At 33.4% G+C, this 10,500-nt stretch overlaps 2 protein-coding genes across 3 annotated transcripts; both read right to left on the bottom strand.

The window, feature by feature from the left end:
* Positions 1–822: 822 nt before the first annotated feature.
* On the bottom strand, positions 823–2,541 carry LOC8277710 (cyclin-U1-1). Its single transcript, XM_002515682.4, has 2 exons — positions 1,546–2,541; positions 823–1,392 (listed from the first exon to the last, which is right to left on the bottom strand). The coding sequence occupies exons 1-2, from the start codon at positions 1,962–1,964 to the stop codon at positions 1,119–1,121; spliced, it is 693 nt and encodes a 230-aa protein (XP_002515728.1). The 5' UTR covers positions 1,965–2,541; the 3' UTR covers positions 823–1,118.
* A 136-nt stretch (positions 2,542–2,677) lies between these two features.
* LOC8277708 (SPX and EXS domain-containing protein 1) lies at positions 2,678–9,982 on the bottom strand. 2 transcript variants are annotated; one of them, XM_015717217.3, is made up of 14 exons: positions 9,677–9,982; positions 9,251–9,368; positions 8,971–9,101; positions 8,706–8,744; positions 8,477–8,569; positions 8,259–8,375; positions 7,306–7,401; positions 6,378–6,491; positions 5,934–5,987; positions 5,245–5,292; positions 4,454–4,604; positions 3,752–3,917; positions 3,478–3,547; positions 2,678–3,143 (listed from the first exon to the last, which is right to left on the bottom strand). In XM_015717217.3, exons 2-14 carry the CDS (start codon positions 9,303–9,305, stop codon positions 2,886–2,888), a joined length of 1,392 nt encoding a protein of 463 aa, XP_015572703.2. In that variant the 5' UTR covers positions 9,306–9,368; positions 9,677–9,982; the 3' UTR covers positions 2,678–2,885. The 2 variants fall into 2 exon arrangements, with proteins under 2 accessions (XP_015572703.2, XP_015572702.2); XM_015717216.3 differs by having other exon boundaries at positions 9,224–9,368; positions 9,677–9,981.
* Between the last annotated feature and the right edge of the window lie 518 nt (positions 9,983–10,500).

Here is a 10,500-nt window from a genome sequence, read left to right as displayed (position 1 = left end):
ATTTCTCATGGATTGCTGAGATCATTTTTCCTATCTGATTCTTCTTCATAGAATGTTGGACATAGTTGAATTGACTACCAATAATTATATTTTCTCTTGTGATGGTTGTTTTAACTTATATTATGCTATTGTTACTTTTTTATTTTATTTAAAAAAAGATAATTAATGAGTAGTTAATTATGTGTTTAATATGTTAAATATTTTTTAATAATATTATATGTTTATTTTTAAGTTAAATTTATGAAATTATATAATAATTTAATCTTAATAGTAATAGTAATCAAATCAATTTACAAGAATATTAAAGTTATTGATATTTAAACTACTCTATTTGACATATTATGTTATTAAATCAAACAGTGGAATAAAAATAGAATAATTATTCTATACTATGAACCAAATTGTGAAATAGGAATAACTATTCTATTCCTTAGGAATAACTATTTTACTCCTAGTCTATTCCATTCTGTGAACCAAACAATAGTCTTAATTAAATATATATTAACTCTTAACAAAATATAAACATTCGTTACTGCAATGATTTATATCTTAATCATTTGCGGACTACTATAAATATCGGTTTATGGCTCCATTAATGAACTTGATGCGAGCAACAAGAAGTTGCGCGAGTTAATAGGCATTTTTCTTTTTAATCTTCTACTTTTTCATCAAATAAAAAAAGCATTATGGTAGTAAATGAAATAAACTTGAAGACAAAACATGTGAAGAGTAGAGATAAGACCTTATTGAAGCAACAATTTGGGTTCTTTTGGTAGTTAAAGATTTGATTTCAAATTTAAGGTTATTTATACGTAATGAAAATGCATTTGCGGATGCTGACAGGATTATTTATTTCCTTTTTCACCCAACTAATTGATTTTGCATTACAACATCCTTTCATGCATCTTTGATTCGTAAAAACTCGGGATTTTGAATTCCATATAACTAATTGAATGTATCCTTTTTTCCTGCAATCCAAAACACCCAGATAATTTCCTGGTATCAGTTACCTTTCGTTTCCTTTATATGTCCTGCAAACATGGGGCAACTTTGAGCATTTCGTCATATTACATGATTCTGTGAGCAAGAGAATCGCTGAGAAAAATAACTAGGAAGAGTCAGTCCACTAGTTGAGGTGGTGAAGAATTTTGCATATCTTCTACCAATATTTCTGTCACATCATCCAAGGAATTAGAGGGTATTGTCCTTTCAATTTTCTGGATAGCACCATGCAACAGCATCTCCTTTTCCAAATGCAGGCAATAGCTCTCAAAGATTCGAGAACTCACCATAACCCCAAAATCCAAAAGGAAAAGTAGTTCAATTTCCAGCCTGTTCAATTCTGCATTGCTAACTCCACCAACCTTTGCATAGAATGCATTGTTATAATGCCTGCACCATTCCAAATCCAAGAAATATGTTACTGATACCATTCTCCACGACTGCTCTTTTGAATGTATATTTACATATAAAGGAAGAAACAAATAAAAAAGGAAACAAAGAATCATATATAATTCAAATCCAAGACAAGAAAGAGGGACTCACACATCATCCAGCACCTTAGAAGCAACCATGACAGATGTAACCAGCAATCTATGGACATTCAGTGATATCACAAGAGAGTCGGGGTGCTTATGCAACAGCCTGTCTATATACACATATCCAACCACAAAACAGGATGGGCTGCAATTTGTGTACTTGTATAGCCTTTCCAAGTACTTGGGGATGCTTATAGTAGGTGCCCTTACGCCATGAAATGCATTTAAGCTCTTCCCTAGATGAGTCAGTCCTGAGCTCATTCCATCCACCCTATGGCTCAGGCCATCTACAAGCCGGTCATTTCGAGTCACTAGCTTCTCTATCACCGTAGACAATATGGTTAAGACTCTTGGTGTGGTTTGCTCAGATTGACTCGGCTCTGGCTGCCGGCTTTGGCTGGTGGTGAGCTTGTCTCTGGCTAACATTTAGAAGCTATTTTGCTCCATCAAATTTGAAGAAAGTAAAGGGAGAGTTTTTGAAACATCTGAGTGGCTAACAATTTCTGAACTCTCGTTTGCAAGTGGGTTCCTGTGTGTTATCTGCGTGAAATGGATTTTTGACACGTGTGCATTGCTGATCTCTAAGTGGAACTACCACTTTACAGAATGTTGGCCTTTGATGTAAATGTATGGAAGAAATGGTAGGATATAGAGGTGTGGATGTAGGTAACACTAAGACTTTCAAGCAATTTGATTGGTAAAGCTCCCACTAGAAGATGACAATGGATTAAGACAATGAAGATGATAGCTTCCTTAATAATAGCAATTCATGAAACAAGTGGTTTATCTTTTTCTGACAAGCCAGAAAATAGGGCAGTGACCAGCAACTATTTGGTAGTACTAGACAAATATAACGACCTGCCAAAATAAAAGGTGTTAGTTGATGTATCCTGAATACAACACTTTCAGCTTCTCAAACTTGAAATCTTTTGATTCTTCTCCTGAAGCATCACATCCTTCACATTCCACACCAACAGGGATAATGGGAATTACACATGGCGATGGTAGAATATATATAACAAGAGGCGCAGAAAAGTATGCCATCATCCATTGATGTCACTTTCGCACTGAAAACATGAACCTAACAAGGTTCAGGAATTAAAACTACAATTGCATGCAGCACAATCCGCGCTCTATGATACATTGAAAGCATAGTATGATCAGATTAATATCTACCATTGTTAAGTTTGGACAGCCTAAACCTCTATGAACAAGAAAACAAAAAAAAATGATATGAATTGAAAACTAAAAATGGAACTAATAAACCCTGTCCTGCAAAAAAGAAATTGGAGGAAACCATTCAAGACCTCCATGATGCTCTTGGCAAGATAAATAATCATTTGTTGTCTATACATTATGGTCACTGGGAACTAGTAACTTGGCTTCCTCGCTTGAGATTTCATTCATCTGGAGCTGAATACTCGACTTGGAAGTCATCTTATTCCACTCATTTTCCACACGAAAGAATACCCACTGGAAGCGGCGAACCATCTCCAAGGCAGTAATTGCAAACACAGTAAGATAGTTGTGACGGAGATGGGCAGACAGCTTGTATGTCCATGTACAACGCAGAATCAAATTACTTCCTATCACCCAAAAGTATACCTGCAACTCCAAATTTATATAGTTACTACAGAGAAATGACAACTAGGCCAACTGTCAAACCACTGAGAAGGAAGTCCAATCAAGTGGTTAGTTGAGACCTAACTACAATATGAAAATTGATGCAAATTTTTTGCTGCCAATAGATCATCACTTGAACAATATATCATTGCATCAAAAGCAATTTTATGTTTGCAAGGCTTTGTAAATGCCTGGATTTTGGTGTCAAACCAACCAGGTCAGAAGTTGCACCTGGCCAGGTCAGCTATAATCCTCAAAAAGCAGCAGTCAATCAGTGTTATCCCGAGATGAGTGATATAGTGAATAAAACTCTTACCCATTTTCGTCCATATAGTATATATGAGCAGACATTTGGTTTGTTGAATTTGAAAACTCGAGTGAAGCAGCTGTCAAACATAGAAAACAAATTGTTAAAGATTTTTGGGACTTTCTACTATAGGTTTAGTTGTAGTCTTGTAGATATCAATATTGAGATGATTTCAACCTACTTATGTGAAACCAAATTAGGCCACAGTTTCTGAGAACAGGGAAGTAAATAAAAGACAATTTTTTACTTTATATTTGTGAAACGGTAAAAGTAAATAGCATACCTCAAGTCCCAATCCCGTGTCACATCCCAGTAGAACGAATACAACGAGTTCAAAACACTTGATAGCAGCCATAGAGGCCGGTAAAAACTTGTCCACCTATCAGGGAAGACATGATATTTCAGGGCTGAAAGAAAAATCACTGGCACCGCCGTCGAATATTTTAAAGCTGTAACCATAAGTAATAAAGTTAATGCAATTTTCAGGCAACAAAAGCATCTCTTCTTTACAGAGCCCTATATGGGGGTGGGAGGTGGAGGGAAGCATGGCTTGTATTTTTGCATGGACAATTAACAATGAATTAGTAAAATAGGAATTTTGGAAAAAAAAAAAAAAAAAGGAGAAAAGTAGTATTAGATGGTGACAAGTGCAATCTAAGTTTTACTCTGCACAATCAAAATTTGAAAACTGAAAAAATAGTTTTCAACTCAATGTTTAACATAAACCTTCAGCATTCATCAATATGGTACGGTAAAATCATATAGATAATTGTAAATTTAAGAAATACATAAGGACACAACAAGAACTCCTAAAAGGCATAGGCTGAAATGCAGAACAGTTTTCTAAAAATTAGCATCAGAAACTGTAAAATCCTACCAAAGAAATAAACATTGATCAATAGTTTGATAATGGAAAAGATGTTCACAGATATAGAAATTAAAGGAAAAAGGAACGCAGTGGAGGAGAATTTCAAAGTGATTGTACCATTAAAGAGAGATGTTTTCTCCCTAGTATCCTTGTATTGTCGAAGACATTGGAACAATCGAAAAATGTAAGGTAAAACAAGAATTAAAGGTATTGCAACAGAGTGACTCCCACAAACAGAATCAGCTTCAAACCATGCAATAGTGGCAACCTGCATGTATTCAGTAAAAAATCGTACATTAAGACATAAATGAGATCATTGTTCAGCAGACCACATTCATATGGATATGGAGTTCCATTTTATAACCATTAAATAAGAAGATAGAAAATGCTACATGTAATATTAACAAATGTAGCAGTAAAAGGGATTGCTGTTGGGTGTTAAGTAGCAGGTCAAAAATTTTTATAATTTAATTTTGATTGATATTTTCAATTATTAATAAACTATTTTTCCCAAACCCGCTTTTGGAAAAAGCATCAATTATACCTGCATTTCTCCAAAAGCAGTTTTCAAGACTCCAAATCTATTTTGTTTTTTTAAAAGCGCTTTTCAAACTCCAACGACAAACGGGTCTGTCATGCAACCACAGGCAAAGCACTCTTGCCTTTTTAAGATAAAGGCAAACTTGTCTTTTTTAAGACAAAGGCAAACTTGTCTTTTTTAAGAAAAAGGCAAACTTGCCTTTGTCTCTGTCCGCACATACAGAATTCAATGTGACTTCTGACTTTCCAAACAGATGCCACTACATCTATGCATAAATACTGGTTTATCAAGCACATGCAAATAATGCACTTTCTATTATTGATTTATCACAAGCGAATATTGCTTTTTGTAACAGTATAACACTAACCTGCCGATGGACCATTCGGCACACTGAACGCTCCAAATCTGAAAATACCTGCACAGAATTGCCATTTAGAAGAACATCATGCAAGTGTAGTAGCAGTTAAATGTCTAAAATGTTCCAAGACCTTGTGTCCTAATTGAGAGTTCTGAACACAATGCTAATAATTGTTAAATTACAATTAATAGTTAAAGCTATTTCATGAACTCAAAATAGGCCTATCGACTAAGTAATGCAACTAATGAAACACAGCATGTGAGCCAGAGAAAGAGATGAGACATTACAAAGCATATATTTGACTTCATGTACGAAAAGAAAAAAAGAAAATTTGTGTTCATCACACATATCAGATCGCACACTTATTACATGTACTTATCAGCTAGTGTATTGCAGAGTATTCAATCCTACAAAAATGGTTACCCAACAAGAAGCATATTCGGGTGGAATTTGAAATGTCATCCTGAAAATGTTCTAAAACCAACCACCAAAGGCAACATCTATACTTGGCAAGAAATTGATAAAAGAAACTAAAATTCTTACATTTTCCTACCACAGGTTACCTTAAGACCAAATGCCACATGTGTCACATGGTTTATAAATTCCAAAAACTAGGGAGAGATGAAAAGGAATTACATTTTAAATCCACAAGTAAGAATTAAAAAAATAAATACAAAATTAGGCAATAGGATGTATACCTTTGACATGGAGGTCAAAATATCAGCCAAGAAAAAGTCAGAAAATGTAATTGCCTGTAATAATAACATGAACCTAAAATTAAAAACAATGCTGTATGCAAAATCTTGGCACACATGATAATTCCAAAATAAGAAAGAAACAGCACGATCACAGCACAATTCATGAATTTCTACCATGCAAAACTCTTGGTTTATGTTGCCAATGTTTGTATGTATATCGCATGTCAAACGGCTCCTTACTATACCTAACTTCTACATCACTAGCAGCATCAATAAAGGTCAACCAACTAAGGAAACACCAAGCAAGACTCCCATTTTAGGCAATATGATATAAAAAGTAAATCTCATATTTATTCATTTCATATTTTGATAGGTCAGAAGCTTGAGAAAATGAATTAACCATGGCACAAAAATAATACAAGAAAACCTTAGTAAAAAACTTGCCTGTAGTGGGAAAACTATCCGCCAAAGAGTCCTTAACAAGTAGTAGCGGGATGACAAATAAAAAATATCAAAGGGAAATATCAAGACCATCAAAACGGCAAAGTATAAGAGAACCTGCAATAGAAGGGAATATTAACTGAAAGCATTTCCAACATCATAACATTTATCAGACATGCAGTTCATTTTTATCGCACAATATACATTCTATAGCTAATAATCATATGATATATGAATTTAAAGATCATAGTTTCTATGACATATTAGCCCATATACATTCTTCTTATCCAAAAGTTAGCCCAGTTTCGATCTAACCAATCCTAATTGATATTAATTAAAGCTGAAAACCTAAAGAACACAGTTAATTATTCCAGTCTTATCTTCAAAACCAAGATGTTTGTTCCAATCAAAAAGGGGGAAAACATTACATGATGTATAAAATATAGCAGACTGAAGAATTCAATAGTAAATATTCAGAAGCTATATAACATTAATTTTCTCACACATGCTCCATTATTAATTCAGGAATTTCCAGTTCATCTCTTTCTCTATAATAACCTAGAAAGTTATTCTTCAAACCACCAAAAATGTATTATATCTTGACTTGTTTATGGAACTCCCAAATTAACAGGTTGGTTTTTTTCACCGTTTTTGCAACAACTATGAAGTGCCAATAACAACATAGATTATAATTCCATCAATGCATCAGTATATCAATGAAAAGATCCTTTGCTTTTTCTTGATATCCCACAACATCAATTAGAATCCCAAATGTATGTAGGAAATCAAAAGAAAAATCCTAAATCCCCATAAAAGCATTAAAGAGATGTTCAATTAGGTGCTTTTGGGGTGAAGAAAATAGAAGTAGAGTCTATCATTGCATAAATTGAAAATAAGAACTTTTCATCAATAATAAGAGCATCTATTACACTGGTTGTGATGCCGCCAATGATACTTCTCCATGAGAATAAAGATACAGATATGCTGTCATGCTAGTTGGAACAATGATAGTCATCCATGTGGCTACCTGCAGGCATAATAACAGAGTGATTTCATGCAAGTGTGCTATATATCACCGTGTAAAAGTCCAAAAGAAAAACTTATTTCTGGACTAGGAGAAAGAAAACAAACATTCACCATAAACCAAAAACGAAAATAGCTTAGTCTCCAAAAAAATACACATATTGTAACATAACATCCTGTTAAGATCTGCTCAGAAAAGCATTCATGATTTTACTAGTTTGTATGATCCACATAGCTTAATTGTATTCATCCATCTAAAAAGCAAACCCTCACACAAAAGTAATTAAAAATGCAGGATTAAGAGTGGGAAACAACTATGATCCATATAATGCTTTCCGCTTTCTCTCACCCAGTTGCCATAAGCAAAGTAAGCATGACTGCAATTTTACTTCTGAGAACATGAAAAGGTTTTTCACACCCATCTCATATCTAGATGATTTCCATTTCCATTTCCATTTCCATTCTCAACAAATCTCTACAGTTGCATTGAATATTCTAACCAAGCACATCAAGTTCAGAATGCGAAGTCACAATTGGTAATATTTCTCTCGTGCAAGTACAATGAATACAGGACATGTTTAAGATGGCTATCCTCTGTTTGAAATTATACACATGGTGCCATGTCATATTAATTTGTAGGAGTTAGGTCAAATGAAATTTGAGTGAAAAATCTTCAAATCATGAGAAAGAGAATAGGAACACATGCACTACAAGTCTTGTAGCATATAAGCTAAACTACAGATAAGGTTAAAAAGCAGCGAAAAAGTAGCAGAACAGCAATGCTAACTGTGGAAAACAAGGTCTCACAAAGAACAATTAAACAATGATAAAACTATTAACACCAATTCCAAGATACAAAACCTTCCATATCTCTCTATGAGTAAGATGATTTTGATCAAGATCAAAAACTTTTGCATAACTGACAGTAGACTGGGCAAAAACCCATAAATTAACTCCCCAAAGCCAAACCATCATAGTCTGCAATACGAAAACCAGAAGAAAACATTACCATTATACATATAAAGAATGTAAGAATCAGATTACAGTTCTCTCATCCTAATAGCATAACCATTACTAACCACAAGAAGAAGAGGGTTATAATACAAAAATGCCTCGTATAAGAAAAGGTCCCGCAGATCTGCACTCATCCTCATGACAGAATCCCATCCAATCTGCAATATTGTATATAACCCTTTATAGTGATGTGTCACAATATGACGAAATTGCATGGTCTTTGAGTGGTTGACGCAGCCATCAAATATAAAATACCCAATGATTGGATAGTTTTATGAGAAAGTATACACTCACCTTGCAGCAAATGAAACCCCAAAGAAAGAACAATAGTACCTGGACATCAAACTCCATCAAAGATCTCCAACGAGGAAATGAAAAAGTTAATAAAAGGCCGAAATCTTTAAATAAAACCAGGCTACCTAGCAGAGCATTAGATCAATGACTAGCATTTGATCAACTTTTATCCACTTATACACTTTGATATTGGCCTATATTTAATTACTAGCAAACAGAAATATAATATGTTTTAAAGAAATAAAAACATCACAGAAAACAAAACCTTGAATCTCCATAACAACACTGGAGATGGCATTATTGCAACCGTAGTTATTGGTGTAATCACACTCTTCATTTCGTTTGACTCTATTGAATGCAAGAAACCTTCCTCTGAACCATTTCCCTGATCACCAACTGACAAAAATAACTCAATTCTTAGCGTATCAACCAACATAAAATTAAACAAAATGCAACCAATTTAACACATAATGAATTTATCTTAGCAAATATAAAAGCACTTCTAATCTTTGTTCTACCAAGATCAAAGACAACAGGTCGGCTACCAGACTTCCTCAAATGTGGGCTATTGTTTGGCGCTATCACTTGACCTCCAAACATAGATGTAATAATGGTGGATAGTATGGGCGTTAAATAACTAGCCCCACCCACTATCCCAAGAACCTGCAATCAATAAAAATTATACACAACAATTAAACAAACAACCAATACCAATAAGCCAAAAACTCCATAAAAAAGACCCATTAACACAGCAGCAATCAAGAGACTTTGTACAAACAAGAAAATGCAGATTCCAAAAATTAAGAGATCTAAAGCCAAATTTATTAATAAATATACAAGAGAAAGAGGGATCAGAAACAAACACATTAAAATGAAAACAATCTTTGCAGAGTGCCATGATCAGATTATGTAAACATTAAAATTGGATCCCAGACTGAAATTAGAAATTACAGAGAGAGACAGAGACTTACAAAGAACAAAGAGCAAAGGGTGGCTTTTTAAATATGGGTACGCTTCGATTTGATAAAATTGAATGAATTCTATGTTTGTTTATAGAGATGCGAACCCACTTTCGGGTTTGATGGATCTCACTCACCCACTTGAGAGCTGAGATATCTCTCTACACACCATTAACAAAACATTATTCTTATTACTTAGAGCAATATTTTGAGTGAGACGTAAGGAAGAGAAGAATTGCAAATTGCAATTGCAAATGCAAATGTCGATTTCTTTTCAGAGAAAAAAAAACTATTTTACAAATTTCGTTTTTGTTTCACTATCCTAAAAATTACTTATTAGCCGTTACTAATTCCATCTCCACGTTTAAGCCCAGTATCTGGTAGCCCAAATCAGTACCCTTTTGAGCCTACACAATAATAGTGCAATTCTTGTATCTTGTACCCAGATCCATTTGGGTTTATCATTTTAGACTAGCTCAGTGCTTTGCTCTTACGTGGGTATTTTACATAAATAAAATGTTTATGTAAATTAAAATTAAATTAAATATTTACTAAAATAAATTATTTAGATCTATATATATATATATATATATATACATAAAAATATGAAAATTGATATTTATACATAAAAATATGAAAATTAAACTTTTTATATAGAGAAAGTATAAAATTTTTAATCTAAAATAAATATAATAAATTCTTTTATAAGTTAGAAAAATCTATTATTTTATAACACTATATTAAAAATAATTTTTTTTCATTTTTATTATGTTTGGAAATTGATATTAAAATATAGAAAAAGGTGGAACAGAAACAAAACAAAACAAAACTTTTTC

Source organism: Ricinus communis, chromosome 7 (assembly GCF_019578655.1).
Source record: "Ricinus communis isolate WT05 ecotype wild-type chromosome 7, ASM1957865v1, whole genome shotgun sequence".
NCBI classification, from domain to species: domain Eukaryota; kingdom Viridiplantae; phylum Streptophyta; class Magnoliopsida; order Malpighiales; family Euphorbiaceae; genus Ricinus; species Ricinus communis.
Note: the sequence above shows the minus strand (reverse complement) of the source record. Positions and strands in the feature narration are given on the sequence as shown.